The sequence below is a fragment of the Lithobates pipiens genome, unplaced genomic scaffold, assembly GCF_037356315.1.
Source record: "Lithobates pipiens isolate NorthernLeopardFrog02 unplaced genomic scaffold, aLitPip1_a1.2 Scaffold_10, whole genome shotgun sequence".
Taxonomy (NCBI): Eukaryota; Metazoa; Chordata; class Amphibia; order Anura; family Ranidae; genus Lithobates; species Lithobates pipiens.
Window position 1 is genome coordinate 216,186,870 of NW_027507686.1, and position 18,633 is coordinate 216,205,502.

General features: G+C 42.4%; 1 protein-coding gene across 11 annotated transcripts in view; it reads left to right on the forward strand.

Annotated features, from left to right (window-relative positions):
• Positions 1-18,633, forward strand: part of CELF1 (CUGBP Elav-like family member 1) — a 73,995-nt gene that overhangs the window by 22,479 nt on the left and 32,883 nt on the right. For 3 of the 11 annotated variants that reach the window (XM_077460975.1, XM_077460973.1, XM_077460974.1), the window contains 4 exons: positions 10,187-10,374; positions 13,697-13,779; positions 13,890-13,938; positions 18,411-18,593. In XM_077460975.1, the coding sequence (XP_077317101.1) occupies positions 10,197-10,374; positions 13,697-13,779; positions 13,890-13,938; positions 18,411-18,593 (493 nt within the window). In that variant the 5' untranslated portion in view covers positions 10,187-10,196. Of the gene's footprint in view, positions 1-9,578; positions 9,731-10,186; positions 10,375-13,696; positions 13,780-13,889; positions 13,939-18,410; positions 18,594-18,633 lie in introns of those variants that run through there. The other 8 variants (XM_077460970.1, XM_077460972.1, XM_077460968.1 and 5 more) reach the window with 7 other exon arrangements.

Genomic DNA, 18,633 nt, shown 5'->3' on the forward strand with positions numbered 1-18,633 from the left:
GACTGAATCAGACAGCCTTAAAAAATGGTATGTACCCCAAACAGTAACACAAAAAGGAATGTGTTGGGGGGGGGTGCTCTAGTGGTGTTGCTGCTCAATCTGCAATTGAGCTTTAAAATATGAAGGCTGATTAATCTGAAACCGGTGCAGAATAAAAACATGTTAAGCAAATGTGATTTCTCTGACTCCATATGTTTGGCCAACTACCTGGTAACGATTTTGCCAACAGTCTTTTTGGCTTTGTAAATGTCAATAAACTAGCCAGACACAATGATTTATCTGCTAAATGTGCAATTCTAGTTGCTCAGACTGTTGATGTTTGTTTACATTGCATCATTAGGTAACAATCTGTTTTTATGTACTTTCTTTGAATGATGCAACAGATTAGATTGTTAATCCTGAGTAGCTATTTCATGTATATGTACCTTGGTGATGCCGACTTTTGTGTATGGCAGGGTACTCTGGTGTGGTATGTGTTTTGATAACTGGACCAATAGGAAAACAAATCCTCACCCATAGTAATCTATTGTTCACTGAGATTTCTTTTTGCGTCCACATTTTTAGTCCAACTGAGATGCAATTAAAGGGGTTGTAAACCCTCATGTGTTTTATTTTTTTATTTTTTTCCTTCTATGCATTAAAGTGAAAAACCTTCTGTGGTGCTGCAGGACCCCCCCCATATTTTACTTAACTGACCCCCGATCTTTCTCTGGCTGGGAACGAGCACACAAGCACTAGCTGGTGTCTCGTGTCCTGATTGGATAGATTGATAGCAGCGCAGCCATTGGCTCCCGCTTATGTCAATCAAATCCGATGACGCCTGGCTGAGTCCTGCCTTCTGCGTGAATGGACACAGATGCTGGACTCGGGAGCGCACCCGCATGGGTGTCCATCAAGGAGAGCGCTTCTCCCATGTGGAAACTCGATGCGAGAAGGAGCCACCAGTGCCTCTGAGGGACTCCAGAACAGGGGTAAGTATGACAGGTATTATTATTGATTTACTAGCGCTTAAAGTACATCATGCTGCCGTTTTATTTATTTTTGCCTGTGTATAAACCACAAATGCGTGTAACACCTCTTCGTAAAGTAATGCAGAAAAATGCACCACAAGTGCATTACCAGGGGTGTGGAAATGTTTCTACTTGCCCTGATAAAAAAAAAAAATGGAAAATATGAACGGTTGGTGTTTATTAGGCAGCTGTGCTTTTTGCCATGTCTAGGGCTTTCAAAAATGAAAGGGGCTTTATGGCGACATTAAACTTTTATAGCAAAAAATAAAATTACTTAAAACACCCAAACATATATTTACAACTTTTTTAATGTTAATGCAAAAAACCCCACAATACAGGACTTAGAGCTGCATGATTGATCGTTAAAAATCGAAATTGCAATCCCCCCCCGCTATCTTAACCACTTGCTTACTGGGCACTTAAACCCCCCTCAGTCCCAGACCAAATTTTCAGCTTTCAGCGCTGATGCACTTTGAATGACAATTGCGCGGGCATACAACACTGTACCCAAATTACATTTTTATCATTTTTTTCCCCACAAATAGAGCTTTCTTTTGGTGGTATTTAATTACAGCTCGGAGTTTTATTTTTTGCTAAACAAACAAAAAAAAGATGCAAAAAAATAAAAAATCATGTTTAATAGTTTGTTATAAAATTTAGCAAACGGGTCATTTTTCTCCTTCATTGAAGTGCGCTGATAGGCGGCACTGGTGGGCACTGATAGGCGGCACTGGTGGGAAAAGATGGGCACAGATAAGATGGCACGGATGGGTGGCACTAAGGGGCACTGATAGGTACCACTGATAGATGGGACTGATGGGCGGCACTGGTAGATGACACTGATGGGCACGGATATGTGGCACTGGGGTGCAGCACCTTTGTTGAGGCAGATTGTGGGCACTGCTGGGTGGCACTGTGGGCACTGACGGGGGGCACTTATTTATTTATAATCATCTTTATTGATGAGGGGGCAGGTGGGCACTGGCAGGGCTGGCCGTGATCGGGACTGATGTCCCGATCACAGCCGCCGGTGATCGGCTCTTTTTTTTTTTTCTCCTCGCGCTATCAGCGCGAGGAGGAATAATAGCCGATTACCGGATCCGTTATATCACATGATCAGCTGTCATTGGCAGACAGCTGATCACGTGATAAGGGGCCGGGATCGCACTGACATCTCCTTCTGCCGACCTCCATCTTGGGCTGCATTCACACCTGAGTGTTTTCAGCTCGTAAAACTCCTGAAATGCTCAACGAGCAAAATCCTTTTAGTTTCAATTGCACCTGTTCACATCTGAGCATTTTGTCACCTGAAGCAAAACCCCTGAAAAACCCCAAACTCAAAAAAGTATGTGAGCTTCTTTGGGGCAGATTACAGGTGTTTTTCTGCCTTTTACATTGGTGACCTGAACAAAATCGCGGTAAAAACATGCAGCTTTGAAACGCTCAGGTGTGAATGCAGCCTTATACACCACTCAGCCATCTGCTATGGAAATGCCATTTTTAAATAGCTGTTTTGTGAGAAACCATTTTTAAAATAAAGCTGCTTTATAACTGATCCACAGTGAGTTGTTTTTTGCTTCGCCTTTTGTATATTCTGGGCAATCTTCCGGCGTTCCTGTGTTTGCCTCGGTCATTTACCCTATGAAGGGACCTGCCTATTTCACCATCTGTTAATTTAGTGGTCCAGTACTTAAGGTGAGCGAAGCGATTGCTCTGAAGGTGGAGGGTCTGTCACCATTATCTTCCTTGAATTGTGCGATTGTCGCGTGGAATCCTATTGGTGCTTGCTGGGACCTTTAGTCCTTTTCCCTTTTCTTGTTGGACTTTTATGTGACTGCTTTTAAAAATTGCAATCATAATTGACCTGTTCTGGCACTGCACCTTACCTTATGCATTTTACTTGGATTATGTGATCTTTTGTGCTAGCTGCATTAGTTTTTAGTTTATTTAGGAGTTATCTTTTGCACTGATTGCTTTATTTGTATTTCTTATTTTTACACTATCGCTTTAACTTTTTGATCACTTTTATTGCTGTCACAAACAATGTAAACACCCTTTGTGACAGCAATAAGCAGTGACAGATCTTTATGGAGATATCTGGGGTCTACAAGACCCCAGATCTCTCCTGCCTTTGAAAAGTATTTGATCAAACCAATTTTATTTTTAGTAATGGTGTCAGGGAACCTGGAAGAGATCTTTTTTTTTCCTTTATCAAAGGCAGACAGAGCGGTTCGCCTCTATGATCAGCCAGCAGAAGCACCAGCTGGATTATTGGGTGTCCCAGTGGGACGGGACAGCCCGTGGGAGGGGGGCATCCCTTACCACTGCTTGCAAAGGTGATCCAGTGGCTAGTTAGACACTCATATCGCTTTTAAATGAACGCCGACCATATGTTCCAAACCCTGCTGCTTGCTCGTAGCAGGGCTAAATGGGGGGGGGGGGTATTAGGAGAAAGGAATTGAAAATCCTTGATTACTAACGCTAGTAAATGCACGTTCGAAAGGGCAGTCAATTGCTGGTCAGTTGCATTTTTAAAAGTCCTGCATGCTGCATTTTTGGTGCATGTGGGGGGGAGGGGGGGTAAACACCAAAAACACACCTCCCATTGAAATAAATAGAAAATGCATCTCCACAGTTGCGCGTTTTGATTTTATTTTTTTGGGTAATGTGTCCTTTTTTCAAAGGCGCAGGTTGATGTCGGGCAACCACAAAAGGCACCGCAAATGCAGCCAAAAATGCATATGTGTTTTTGCAATGGAGAAGTGTGAAAGCGGCCTTAGATGCAGCTCCACTTTGAAAGAAGAAAATTAAAGAGGAAGTAAACTCTGATGAGTTTACTTCCTCTTTCATTCCCTGCAAAGGCAAAGCATAATGGACTACTATGCATCGCATAGTAGTCCATTATGTGTCACTTACCTGACACAGGAGCCAGCGAAGTCGCCGCTGTCCCCTGTAGTCCGCCGCATCCATCTTCTTGGTGGGGTCTCGCAGCTCCGTCGCTGTCATTCGGCGAAGCCGCGATGACGTCACTCCCGCGCATGCGCACGGGAGTCGACACGCGCGGCAGCTCCATTCTTGGAAATGCCGCGCTCAGTGCGCCTGCGCGCCGCTCTCTACGGCGTTATAGGTTTAGGAGATATTTCTTAGACCTACAGGTAAGCCTTAATCTAGGCTTACCTGTAGGTCAAAGTGGTTTGTAAGGGTTTACAACCACTTTAATGTAAACCAAGAAAACATTTTACAGGCTGGGCTACCAAAATCCAGACTGAAATTTTGAGTGGTCATTGAACAGTGAAAACATTTCAGTATTCATTTATTCACACATTAAGGCTTTATGTACACGGGACGTTTTTACAACCTCTCCTGAACCATTTAACTTGACAGATAGTAACCCAGGTTTAAAACGTCCGTTTCACTATGTTTATATGCCATGTCTAGTGGCGTTTACGTTTTAGAAGCGTATTTTTTATTTATTTTTTTTGTTTTTTTTTAAATGAAAAAAGCCTTTAAACGGAATGCGGCTAAATGTGAGTTACCGCATTTAGCTGCGTGTAGAGAAGCCTTTTAGCGCTTGAAATGCCTCTAAACTCAGCTTCTGAACCAATTTTTTTGCATTCCAAAATGGCCTCTAAACTCAACTGCCTACAAATCGATATAAATTGCCCTGTGTACATATTATTCTGATAAGATAACACAGGAGAGTTCAGGAGCAGTTGAAAAAAATGCCCAACTGCTCCTAAACATCCGCTTACCAGGAGCAGTGTCCATGAGGCCTTACAGTATAATGTGGATCTTAAACCAGAACACTTTATCCTAATAGTGAAGTACAGGACACGGCAACTTATTAAGACCCTGGGCTAAAGCCTCATACCTTCAGGTGATCTGCCATTGACAAGCTTTTGAAGACACATCCACTGGTCACCCTACCCCCGCTGTGAATCTTCAGATTTATGATAGTTTCCAAAAGTGATGGACCTATTGTACATGAAGAAAACACTGGTTCAACTATTTTTACATTTTTCTTTGAATTTTGGATTCCTTAATCAAGTCATCACTTTCTTGTAATGCTACATATAGATGTGGTGAACCTGGATAGGCTTAACCTCAATAAACCTTGTGAACGATACCCCAGGTGGCCTGTAATGTTGCTCCAGGCACTGGATATTGCATGGACGCTCACCTTAGCACTTAGTGCTACTCATGTGGTCAGTCGCAAGGTGCTATACAGGTCCAGGGCCTTGATCCATCCCTGAAAACCCCTCTGGCTGTATGGCCAATGAGATGGATGAAGCCTGGACTTTATATACAGTCCAGCATCATGGACAGGTAAGTCAGGATATCTCTGTAAAAAGACAGAATACAATTTGAATTGTATTCACTACAGTGTAAACCTTTTGGATTTGGTGCCAACCACTTAGAGCTCAGTTTTAGATGGATAACAAGGTGTTGGATCACACCACAGGTTGCACATTTTTTCCACCACTCCTGCCTAAGTTTGGTCCTTTTCAAAGACCTTTGTCTTCACTCTCTTGTAAAAACATTTCTTCAAGGTGTGTCCTGCATTAAGCTCCCCGTAGCTTCATCCTGCGCTTCTATGGAATCTTAATTTGGTTCTCTGTCCTGCAAAAACCACCCTTTGAACCCATTAGGGCTATTCCCTTAGATGATCTCTCCTGCAAAGTAGCCTTTTTGCTTACTATCATGTCTGTCCAAAGTAAGGAACCGTTCCTTATACTTCCCAAAGACAAGGTTGTCTTATACCCAAGACCATTCTATCTTCCCAGGGTGGTATCAGTCCTCCAACTCAATGAGTACACAGTCCTAAAAATCCAAAAGTATTCAAAGAAAATCTCCTTTTCATTGCCTGGACGTAGTTAGAGCCATCAGTCTACAGCAGTGATGGCGAACCTTGGCATCACAGATGTTTTGGAACTACATTTCCCATGATGCTCTTGCACTCTGCAGTGTAGTTGAGAATCATGGGAAATGTAGTTCCAAAACATCTGGGGTGCCAAGGTTCACCATCACTGGTCTACAGCTTCAATCAGATGCATGGATTTCCTATTTAACCTGTCCCCAGACCTCTCGAGGAAAACCCTGCTGCCAAGTCCACCAACACAAGATAAGAATTCTGATTGCTAGAGCTTACACTCTTGAGGACATATCAGCTTATTCACTTTTACACGCCCCTTCCACCAGATTGGAGGTAGTTTGCAGGGAATTTTGGCAATCGGCCTCTATGGCCCAGCTGTTTAGGGCCGGGCTCTGGTCCTCCGTTTTTCAAAGTTCAGCCACAAGGTTCTTGAAGTGGCACTCTGAAGATGGGTGTTTTTGACCCTTGTTGAGCCTATTGGCACAGTTCTGTTTGCCTAATGCAGTGTTTCTCAAATCCAGTCCTCAGGCCCCCCAACAGGTCATGTTTTCAGGATTTCCCTCAGATGAAACGGCTGTGGTAATTGCTAAGGCAGTGAAACTGATCAAATCACCTGTGAAAAATAATGGAAAACCTGAAAACGTGACCTGTTGGGGGGGCCTGAGGACTGGATTTGAGAAACACTGGCCTAATGGTTGCCCACCCTTCTCGTTGATTGCTATGAATATTTTACATGTGTACTGTATTGTACGATTAAGATGGAAGAAAGTTTAACTTAACTGTAAATTCCATATCTTGGCATACAGTACAAGGTGCAGGCCACTGTCCCGTCCATGATTCACGTAGCGTGGTAGGGTTTTAGGGAGATGCCCATTGGGGGTGTCTGGTCATCTGAAGATACAAGCCTATAACCCAGTGTTCTGTATTGTAATCCAAGATATGGATTGTAGGCAAGTCTCCAAATTCCTCTTATCTAATTTTGAAAAGAGTGAGGTAAGGGTTTATCCTGCTGTCTGTGTTTTGATTCACCCTATTTTTTTTTTTCCTTGTAACCATGTGGGAAAAATACAATTTTTGAGTCCTCACTGCAGCAGGAATAGACGGGAAGTCTTTCAGTGGAGACACTGGTTGCTGCAACAGCCTGAGAGGATTTTCCTTACTTTAGAGCGTTACTCCCTTTTGTCAGTAGGACAGGAAGTGAAGAAAAGTTCCACAAATGTAGCACAGATGGCAGAAAATATATTGTATGCATTCATGTTTAATTTTTGCTAAAATCCACATTCTATGTCTGCCCAGGATTTCTTTTTATTGTATATAGCTGGCTCACAGGATTGAAAAAGGAGCTCCCTGAGGTTCCCGCACATTTCTTTCTGGTAGACCTGAAAGCAAATATTAACCACAGGGGTAGGCAGTTGGGTTCTCTCCTGCACCGTAGAATTGAGCACACATTCTGATGGGGGGTCCGTGCAGGATGCAGGCTAATTCGTACAAAGAGGTTTATCGCTACTCGAATAAATATTTCCGGACTTTTATCAGAGGTAAAGTCATTAACATGAAGGCAGCATAGAAAGTTATTTGGAAAAAATGCTTTTTTTTAGTTCATTTTTATATATTTTGTATTGGACTGGGAATCTTAACCCTCCACCCCTTGCTTATCTAACACATGGATTTTACTGGTGTTGTAATGATCTTTGTGGTGGCAACAGGCCAGGGTTGCTTTCTACCTCCAGGACATAACTGTTACCCAGACAATCTGGTACAACTGGTTATATCCCAAGTAACGGTGATCAATGCAAATAGATCTGTGGAAACAGTTTTTTCAAAAATAGATTTTTTTTTTGTTACTCGCGTAACACCAAGTCAGAAGCCGTTCGCTCTTTGTTATATGGATTTCATCAGCCATTTCCTCACTATAGTTCTGCTTTGCATTATATCAGTTTGTTGGCCAGCTCTGCAGATCAGAGCCTCTATATTCTGCTATATTAGCCTTTGCTCTAGCAAGGTTTACTATCCGGTTATAACAAGGGCTCGACAAATCCCAGGTGCGTCCTATCGCTTGGACTTTTGTCAGACCGTTCATTGTTGCAGGGATGCACAATTTGTAACGCTTGACACTCAGCACATGCAGTTTCAGGTGCCAGGCAGGTGGTAGTTTTCTACGGGTTAGCAGCAGTGCTCACTTGTCAAGCAGAATCATTCAGGCGGCGCCGCTGATTTCTTCCACACATGTGGCTAATGTGCTCCAATTGCCCATTTGTAGGCCTGGGTCTAGCATTGCAGGCATTGTAGGGTAGAAGGGAGGAGAGTGGATGCACATCCACGCTCCTTCACGTCATCCTAACCTGGAAGCATCGTATATGATGTCACTTCCTGGTCCCCGTTGACAGTTTCCCTAGGTAGCATGGCCGCGAGAGAATGTAATGCAGTTCAGTCTGCATTGAATACCATTCAGTGGAGACATGCAGAGTCTTTTAGACCCTGCATGTCTCATTAAACGGAACCTGTCGCCAAAAAATCACATAGGGAACTTTTTAAGTGAGACAATACACTGATCCAATGCAATAAATGATAAAGGTGTGGCACTTACACACTAAACATATATTCAATGTGACATATATTACAATGAATAGATCATATGTTACAATGAATAGATCAAATGAGTAGTTTAGCACAGGTTTATCTTCAGCCAAGCAGCAGCAAGAGAGGTTGAGGGAGGTGAAGGTTTGCATAATTGATATACCGTAACCATTTTTTTTTATTTTCATAAAGCAAAAATAAGTCAGACTCCATTTTCATCTGTGCCTTATGGCATGCGATAGTGGTGCAAAAATATGTATGTTGCGTGCATCAGGTAATCCCTGTGAAGCATGTTGATCATCAGATATTGTGTATAATTTTTTTTTTTTCCTGTGTAAAAACTTCACATTCTGCTTGAAGGTCTGCGGCCTCCTGTCCTATGATTCTGTGTATGGTTGTGGCAAACCATGAATCAAACTGGGCTGTATTTCCATAGGGCCTTATTCAGGGCCCTTCAGATAACATTGGAAGTTAATAGATAAAGCAAGAACATGCAGAATTTTTGTAATTGAGACAAAAGATGTCCACAACAGAACACCTAGGCAGGGATTTCAGTTTGAGGAACCCTTGTAAATTCCTGGTTTAGAAACACCTGAACAGGCTGTTGACTGTGAAATCTGTTTTGGTTGACCCGTTAGGAGAAAAATCTGATCTCCGATATAAAGGTGTCCTGCAAACCTGACCTGCGTTATTGGTGGGGGTTGTGTGACCAGGTCCTATGTGTGGCGGGTGATGCTTCTACCACCCTAGCTGAGTCAAGCGGGCGTTCTTTATTCCATTCCGCTCTGTCACTCAGCCCTATCTCTATTGATCTGACATTCTGTTTATCTGATGCTGCACTCAGTACTGCTTCGCCAGGGAAAAACACACAAAACAAGCACCCTGCATCAGCATTTTTATTGTGCCCATATTGAGCCTCCCTTCACATGGTAACATCCCCCTTTCAAAGTGAACACAAACTTTTATTGCACCCCTTGTGCCTCTTCCCAGTCCATTCTGTCTGTCTTGTCCAATGCTGGGTTCATTGAGGACTCTGCTTGTCGTCTCTGCCTCGTAGTGTGTGTTCTCTGGGGCTTTGTGCTATGTTCCCCCTGTCCTGCTGCTCTGTGTAGTGTCTTCATCTGTTCTCTGAGCTTGCCGGGGCGGTGTTGAGCTCTGTCTTGCTTGTGTTTATTCCAGGGGGGCAAATTAGACAGACCATGGCTTCATTTAAACTTGATTTCCTGCCTGAGATGATGGTGGATCATTGCTCTCTGAATTCCAGTCCTGTGTAAGTGTCATTTTTGAGCCGTCTCCCTCTAGATTCAAGAGGTATCTCTGCTTTAAATATTTTTTTTTTCTGTGCCTTTTCATGGAATCCTTGTCACTTTTTGTCATCTGATTCAAGTGTGACTTCACTTTTTTTTTTATTTTTATATTTTAAGCAGCTAATTCACCTCCACCTGTCTCTGGGGTCATAGGTATGCGTGTCTGGTGCTCTGATTACATGCAGTTGTCTGATCTTGTAGCGGAGACGGCCATTTTCTCGATAGTTGCTGACTTTTCACATTCTTGTGTGTGCTGTATTTTGTCCCATACATAACACCAAATTAACTCCTAATGTGGAGCTTTTGTTAACTCTCTGTGCACTGTTAACTCATGAACATTTAAATTGTCGCTCCTGCTAGATGGAGTTTTTTTTTTTTCTGTGTGAGACTTTTGAAGCCAACGATGTCTTCTGTTGCAGATCAAAAAAGATGAACGGCACCATGGACCATCCAGACCACCCGGATCCCGACTCCATCAAAATGTTTGTGGGACAGATCCCTCGCAGCTGGTCAGAAAAAGAACTGCGGGAACTATTTGAACAGTATGGCGCCGTCTATGAAATAAACATTTTGAGAGACAGAAGCCAGAATCCTCCACAGAGTAAAGGTAAGCTGAGGTCTAGTAGGTGTCTTGACTATTTCTGACCCTCCTGTTGGCAGTGAGGTTGTGCTCATGTCATAAAGCTGTGGTTTACATTACATGTTGTATAGTAGGCATCTCCAAACTTTAACAAGGACCAGTTTACTGTCCTTCAGGCTTTGGCATTAGTGGAAGAAAATCGTGCCCCATCATTGGTGTCAGTTGGAAGAGTAGTACCCCAAGGGCTGAATAAAGGCAAGCAAAGGGCCACACTGGGCGTATCCCAAGGGCTGGATAAAGGAAAGCCAAGGGCCACACTGGGCTTATCCCAAGGGCTGGATAAAGGCAAGCCAAGGGCCACACTGGGCATATCCCAAGGGCTGGATAAAGGCAAGCCAAGGGCCACACTGGGCGTATCCCAAGGGCTGGATAAAGGCAAGCCAAGGGCCACACTGGGTGTAACCCCAAGGGCTGGATAAAGGCAAGCCAAGGGCCACACTGGTTTGTAACCCCAAGGGCTGGATAAAGGCAAGCAAAGGGCCACACTTTGGAGACCCCTGTTGTAGAGGGATATACCTAAATAAGTAATGTCGATGCCTAAAGCGGGGCTCTAAGCAAATGGCTAACTGTACTTATAAAATACATATAGCCAAGCTGTTTACCAGCCAAAGGACTTGTATCTATGTCCATCTAGTTCTGAGGTTTGCATAGTTCTGCCATACAGCACAGTACTGTCTGGCAGGGCAGGAGACTTGATTCTCCCCTGCTGCTAAGTAGCACAGGTTTTATCCCTCCTCCAGCCTGTGATTGGACATCGGGACAGGTACACTGAGCTAATCTCTGTTGCAACGCACTCTTTCCTATTACCCCCCCCCCCCCCCCCCCCAGTCTGAGCTATGTTGTGCAGTGGATTGCAAGAGGCTGATACAAAGTCATATTCAGTTACTTGTGTTGTGTACAAATTACACTGACATCCCACAGCTCTGTCTGCCTGTATGTCCAGGAATTCTGCTTTTAAATTAAATGTATATCCAAATCATTTATTTTGGTTTTGGTGCACGTATTAGAACCCTTACAATTTTTTATTTTTTTTATTTTTATTTTCATATTTGTGGTCTGTCCCTGCTAGTTAGTTTCTCCCTCTATGTTCTGGGCACCATTGCTAAAATATTAGAGTTGTAACCAGAACAAGAGGTGAGGATACATTTTCCAGTGGGTACATCTACTCCAGTCACAGCAAAGAGGGCAACTCCCCTCACTTTGCAGAGGTTTAATCTCACTTTTGTGTCGTTTAAAAAATGTGCTAGTGTGGCTAGCTTCTGGACTGCGGTGTTCGACACCATCAATGGGCGACTTGGCTTGTCCCTTCCCCGGTCCCCGGAGCTGGCTCTTCTTGGCATTGAGGGGGAGGACCAGCGGTCTCGCTACTCCAAACTCCTGGTAGCGTATTTGCTTTATTATGCCAAGAAGGCCATTCTCCTTCGCTGGACTTCTGTGTCCCCCCCTTCGGTGGCTTTGTGGGAAGACATCATAAATAAGGCCTTACCATTATACAAAATGACATGTATAAGCAGGAAGTGTCCTAAGAAATTTGACGGCATATGGCTGCCCTGGACGGGAGGGGATAGAGAGGATACATAAGGAACCAGAGATGACACTGCTGGGTCCGTCTGTGATGGTCTCCCTCCTCTCCCCTTTTTCTCTCCCTTGTTCTGTCCCCCCTCTCTTCCCCTCCCCCCTTCGTCTTCCCCTTTCCTGCCCCACTCCTCCCCCCCCCCCCTTCCCCCTTGGGAGGGTCCGATGGGGCTACTGTGGTTACCTTGCTACGTTGACTGACTGATTTATTGAACCTGGATTTCCACTGGTCTTACCTTGATATTACCGGAGAAGATTGTACAAATTCTTTACATGATGTATAATGTATTCTTTTTCCTCGTTGTACGTTTTTATACCGATTTTCGGGTTTGTAACTTGTGTGTCAATTCTCAATAAAAAAAAAAATGTGCTAGTAAACTTTCCTAAAAAGGTACTTAAAACACAATTTTAAAAAACTGATCACTTTTAACCCTTCATTACTGGTGGGATCCACCCAGAACCCTGGACTGGCAACTGGCTCAGCCTTTCAGCAAACTGCTAAGAGCCTGAGCCAGCCGCTCCCTCCACAGCCCAGCGCTCCAGTGAGCTCAGGGGAGAGAAGCAGAGAGCCAGTGACCGACAGGCGCACTGAGTGATCAGCGGTGTTTGATCGCTCGTTCTCAGTCTTAGAGCTGGTGGTGGTGGGGGGGGGGGGGTAGATGCAGCATCGGCTTACACCTAGGTAAGTATGATTCTTTAAAAACATGAAAAAAAATCAGACTTCTTTTTTTTTTATAGCTATTAGAAAATGATTGCATCTGGGAATCTAGCATTTTCAGAGCAGTCGAGTGTACTTAAACTGCATGGAAAATGGGGGTGTTAGATTTTTATGTTCTGTGGGATATCTTTTATACACCTTCTCTTCGCATGATTGACAGGAAAAAAGGAAATAGAAAGTTATTGTATTAAGGTATTTTAATTGAGTAAATAAAAATTGCAAACTTTTGAGACTAGATGCTGTTTTGACACTTGTGTAACCCTGAGATGTCTCAAAAGCTTGCTGTTTTTTTACCCAAAAGTATAACTGAACCTAAAAAGTGAACTTTCTATGTTGTAGAGAAAGTCTACAAATATTGATTGTGCCTAAGCATTACCCTCAAAAACATATATTTTGTCTCAAATTCCTCCTGGGAAAAAAAGCAGCCCACTTCCTGGTATGAGTGTGTGCCTGGACACTCCTATCTATGCCTCCAGCTTATAGTTGTATATCTGCAGTGTGAGACCCAAGGCATTGCTGCCTCTGAATGCTGTTCTCATGAAAGTTAGAGGGAGATTTGGTGAGATCGCAGGCATTACCGGTGACTAGTCTGTTCACTCTGCCTTCTTACTTTAGAGCGCGGCTTCCTGAGTTCATTTCCTCTTCAACCTGTAAATAGTAGCATTTAACCAGAGATTTTCCTGCTTCTGCCAGTGGCCATTGAAGAGAAACAATCTTCTGCTTTGAGAGCAGCCAGGCTCTCTTATATGGTCATTCTTATTTCCCAATGTTCCCTGGCTGCCACCACTCAAATTTGTTTTCTAAAGGGATTTAGAAACGGTGCTCTCCCACATCCTGACCACTCCTCCTTGTTGGTTTGATCATTGAGGTCTTGTGTAGAATTGTTCTGATGAGTGTACGGGTCATGGGTGTGCTCATATACTCAGGATTTATTACAAACATCTGTCTCCTCCGGCACTAACTTTTTTTTATTTATTTTTTTCCCCTCCTCTTAAGGTTGTTGCTTTATCACTTTCTACACACGTAAAGCAGCGTTAGAAGCACAAAATGCTTTGCATAACATGAAGATACTTCCTGGGGTGAGTATTTCAGCACTTAGTGAAAATTATTCAGCGTGTTTATCTGTGAATGTACTATCAGGAATTCTAGTATCTCACCAGCCTATTTTTCCTTCCTCTTCTGTGTTTAGATGCATCATCCAATTCAGATGAAGCCGGCTGACAGTGAGAAGAATAATGGTATGTTACTTAGTTCTGAGCTCTTCTCGGGTGTTTTCTGATACTTTGTGTTGTGCTCCTCTAATTACAACTACAATCACACTGGTGATTAAGTCCAGTGCGAATTGTAGCGGCAGGAAACTTGATTACTGCTGCAGCTCTGTCTGCACAGCCGGTGATTAGTTGCGGACACCGATGACCTGTCATAGTGAACAGGGCTTGCAGCCTCACCTAGCCGCTTAGAGCTGCAGCAAAATCAGAAGATTCCTGCTGCTACAATTGGCACTGGCCTTAATCGTGTGAATGTAGCCTAAAGTGGTATTAAAGTCTTCAAGAGAGATTTTAAAACATCCGCTGCGGGTTTATGCAATAATGTGCTAGTATGCAGTACAATACGCCCAGTGTGCATGAGGCCTAGGGGGGTAACTAATGTGTCTTGTGCTTGCTGCTTTTCCTGAATACTGCATTCTTCACAGGCTCATTACTCATGGTCTGTCGCCATTGTAATTCCTACTGTCTTGTCATTTAACACTTTTTTGATGACAAAGCCACCTGTACAGATTTAAGCCATGAGCAAAAATAACCATTTTTTTTTTTTTTTTTTTAAATGAGCAGTTATTGTAAAGCTAAAAGCTATAAATGTTCAATTTTTCTCTCATTCTCTTGCTTTGTGAGTGTAGCCTTTACTATTACCTAGAAATGCACGATTAATGTGTGTGTATATGGGTATGTATATGTAGATATATACATACACACACTATAGATATAGAGATATATATTTTATATATATATGTATATATATATATGTGTGTGTGTGTGTGTGTGTGTGTGTGTATATATATATATATATATATATATATATATATATATATATGATACACACACACAATCTCGATATATATAATATTATAGATATATATCTCCAGGAGGCCTAACAAGTTTGACATCGCTTAGTCTTGTAACTCTTCATTCTTTTAGATCAAAGGGAATGAACTTCAGTCTATAAATAAGGAAAGTTTGACCAATTAAAATCTAAACCTTTTTCTGACACTTGTTGTTTACAAGTTAAAATCAATATTTTTTGCTAGAAAATTTATAACCCCCAAACATTATAATCATTTTTTTTTTTAGCAGAGGCCCTAGAGAATAAAATGGCGGTTGTTGCAATATTTTGTCGCACTATATTTGTGCAGCCGTCTTGGAGAAAAAACACACTTTAATGAATTAATAAATTTAACAGTAAAGTTAGCCAAATTTTTTTTTATATAATGCGAAAGATGATGTTGAGCTGTGAGAATCGTGATCTTTATTCGTACTATAGGTTTATCCATTATTTATAATGTGCAATTGTGAAGTGTTATAGCTATGATTTTGAAAGCACAAAGGCAGTGTTCTGCAAAGTTAGGGACTTGTTTAAATGAATTTAAAGCCTCTTGGTGATGGCAAGCTCTGGTCTCAGTAACTTGAGTAGCTCCCAAATTTGTAGCTCCAAGCCATATGCTGGTTTCATTTGCAGCACTTTTTGGAGTTGAATAATATTATAATAATATGATATCTAATACCACACACACTATTCGCTTTACAAAAAAAGTCTATAGTTATATTCAGCAAATAATTGTGAGAGGTGGTGTCCCTTCTTAGTGCATGGTGTGTGCATCTGCATTGGGTTGACAGGAAGGCATATTACACTGCCTGCTCTTTGAACTATTATTGTCCAAGAAGCATGACAGTGAAACGGGAAGTTGTAAAGCTGACCTAAAAAAAAAAAATACATTTAAACATAGGAGATTTAATGTTTAACTATTAGCAGTTTCTGACTAGGCTTCAACATTTTAACCTAATATTTTTTACATGCTTTTTATATTTTGATTTCTGTATTTCGTATAAAATTGTCCATGTGGTCATCTGAGACTGTGGCAAGTATCCATACATGGGAGAAATCTTCAGGGACATAAATGGTAGCCATCATTGCCGACTGTAATTTTAAATGCAAATTTCCAGGGCTATACTTTTTATATACATTTTCACTGCCTAGTCATTAACCTAGAACAGGGGTGTCCAAACTATGGCCCTCCAGTTGTTTAGGAGTTAAAACTTCCATCATGCCTAGTCATGTCTGTGAATGTCAGTTACAAAGCCTCACGGGACATGTAGTTCTGCAACAGCTGGAGGGTTGTAGTTTGGAGAGCCCTGACACCTAACATGCACTTGCATATCCTGGTCGCCAAGTAGAAAAAAGGGGGGTCATGACAAGCCTGGGGCATTTGCCATTAGCAACAATGGAATTTACATAGTCCAATTCTGACAGGTTCCATTAGGTGGCTGTTGAGTTAGCTCTGTTTTGCTCTATTCAGGGGCTTTTAAGGTCAGGTTTGCTCTTTACGCAGTGAAATGGCTAGTGTGCAGCTCTACAAAGCAGGTAGCATATTTGTGATCACATAAATATAACTGTTACTTATACATGCATATATACTCAAAACGGTAACTGTGTTCTTGATTTAATTGTTTACATCCAAGTGTAACTTTTTTTATTTTTCATTTTGGATTGGGAAAGGATTAGAGCAGGGGTCTCAAACTGGCGGCCCTCCAGCTGTTGCAAAACTACAAGTCCCATCATGCTTCTGCCTGTGGGAGTCATGCTGGTAACTGTCAGCCTTGCAATGCCTCATGGGACTTGTAGTTTTGCAAACAGCTGGAGGGCTGCCAGTTTAAGACCCCTGGATTAGAACTTGTAAGCACTACTGATGTCCAGGACTCTACTAGATTCCTTCCTTGCATAAAAGATGAAAGGGGTTCTGGTCATCCAGTGCACTACTAATATATATGTGTATAGTATATTACAGTATCTCACAAAAGTGAGTACACCCCTCACATTTTTGTAAATATTTTATTCTATCTTTTCATGTGACAACACTGAAGAAATTACACTTTTCTACAATGTAAATTAGTGAGTGTACAGCTTGTATAACAGTGTAAATTTGCTGTCCCCTCAAAATAACTCAACCCAGCCATTAATGACTAAACCGCTGGCAACAAAAGTGAGTACACCAAGTAAAAATTTCCAAATTGGGCCTAATTGGCCTTTTTCCCCTCCCCGGTGTCGTGACTTGTTAGTGCTACAATGTCTCAGGTGTGAATGGAGATCAGGTGTGTTAAATTTGGCGTGATCGCGCTCATACTGGTCACGGAAAGTTCAGCATGGCATCTTATGGCAAAGAAATCTCTGAGGATCTGAAAAAAAGATTTGTTGCTCTACTTAAAGATGGCCTAGGCCAGAGAGATGCAATTAGCGGACCTCCAGCTGTTGCAAAACTACAAGTCCCATCATGCCTCTGGGTGTCATGCTTATGGCTCTGAGTCTTGCTATGCCTCATGGGACTTGTAGTTTTGCAACAGCTGGAGGTTTGCTAATTGCATATCCCTGGCCTAGGCTATAAAAAGATTGCCAAGACCCTGAAACTGAGCTGCAGCACAGTGCCAAGACCATACAGCAGTTTAATAGGACATGTTCCACTTAGAACAGGCCTCTCCATGGTCGACCAAAGAAGTTGAGTGCACGTGCTCAGCATCATATCCAGAGGTTGTCTTTGGGAAATAGACATATGAGTGCTGCTAGTATTGCTGCAGAGGTTGATGGGGTGGGGGGTGCATGAGTGCTGCCGGCATTGGGGAGCAACCGTTCATTGAGGGAACCATGAATGCCGACATGTACTGTGACATACTGAAGCAAAACATGACCCCCCCCCCCTCCCTTCGGAGACTGAGTCGCAAGGCAGTGTTTCAACATAATGACCCCAAACACTCCTTCGAGATGACTACTGCCTTGCTAAACAAGCTGAGGGTAAAGGTGATAGACTGGCCAAGCAGGTCTCCAGAACTAAACCCTATTGAGCATCTGTGGGGCATTGTCAAGCTGAAGGTGGAGGTGCGCAAGGTCTCCAACATCCACCAGCTCCATGATATGCTCATGAAGGAGGGGAAGAGGACTCCAGTGGCAAACTGTGACACTCTGGTGAACTCCATGCCCAATTAGGTTAAGGCAGTTCTGCAAAATATTGGCCCAATTTGGACATTTTCACTTAGGGGTGTATTCACCTTTGTTGCCAGCGGTTTAGACATTAATGGCTGTGTGTTGAGTTATTTTGAGGGGACAGCAAATTTACACTGTTATACAAGCTGTACACTCACTACTTTACATTGTAGTAAATTTCTTCAGTGTTGTCACATGAAAAGATATAATAAAAATTAAAATATTTACTAATATTGGATATGGATAGCAGCAGACTGAACGTTCTAATGCTCCCTAATCTATTAAAAATGAAAAAAAAAAAAAAGCTTGACGTGTACTTTAAACTGATTACATTAATGTATACATAACTTAGATTTTCACATGATTTCATTTTAGCTGTTTACATCACATGTTGTTTCATTGTATTTGTTTTGAAAGGCTAGTATCTCTCTGCTGACTGTTACTGTTGCCTAATTGTTTGCAGCAAGCCTGTGTGCCCTCCCTGACTGTCTTTCTGGTACTTTTCCTGTAGCAGTTGAAGACAGAAAGTTGTTTATTGGAATGGTGTCTAAGAAGGTTAATGAGAATGATATCCGGGTTATGTTCTCTCAGTTTGGGCAAATAGAAGAATGCAGAATTCTGCGGGGACCTGATGGGTTGAGCAGGGGTAAGTAGGATTACAGATTTTGCATTGCTTGTTTAATTGC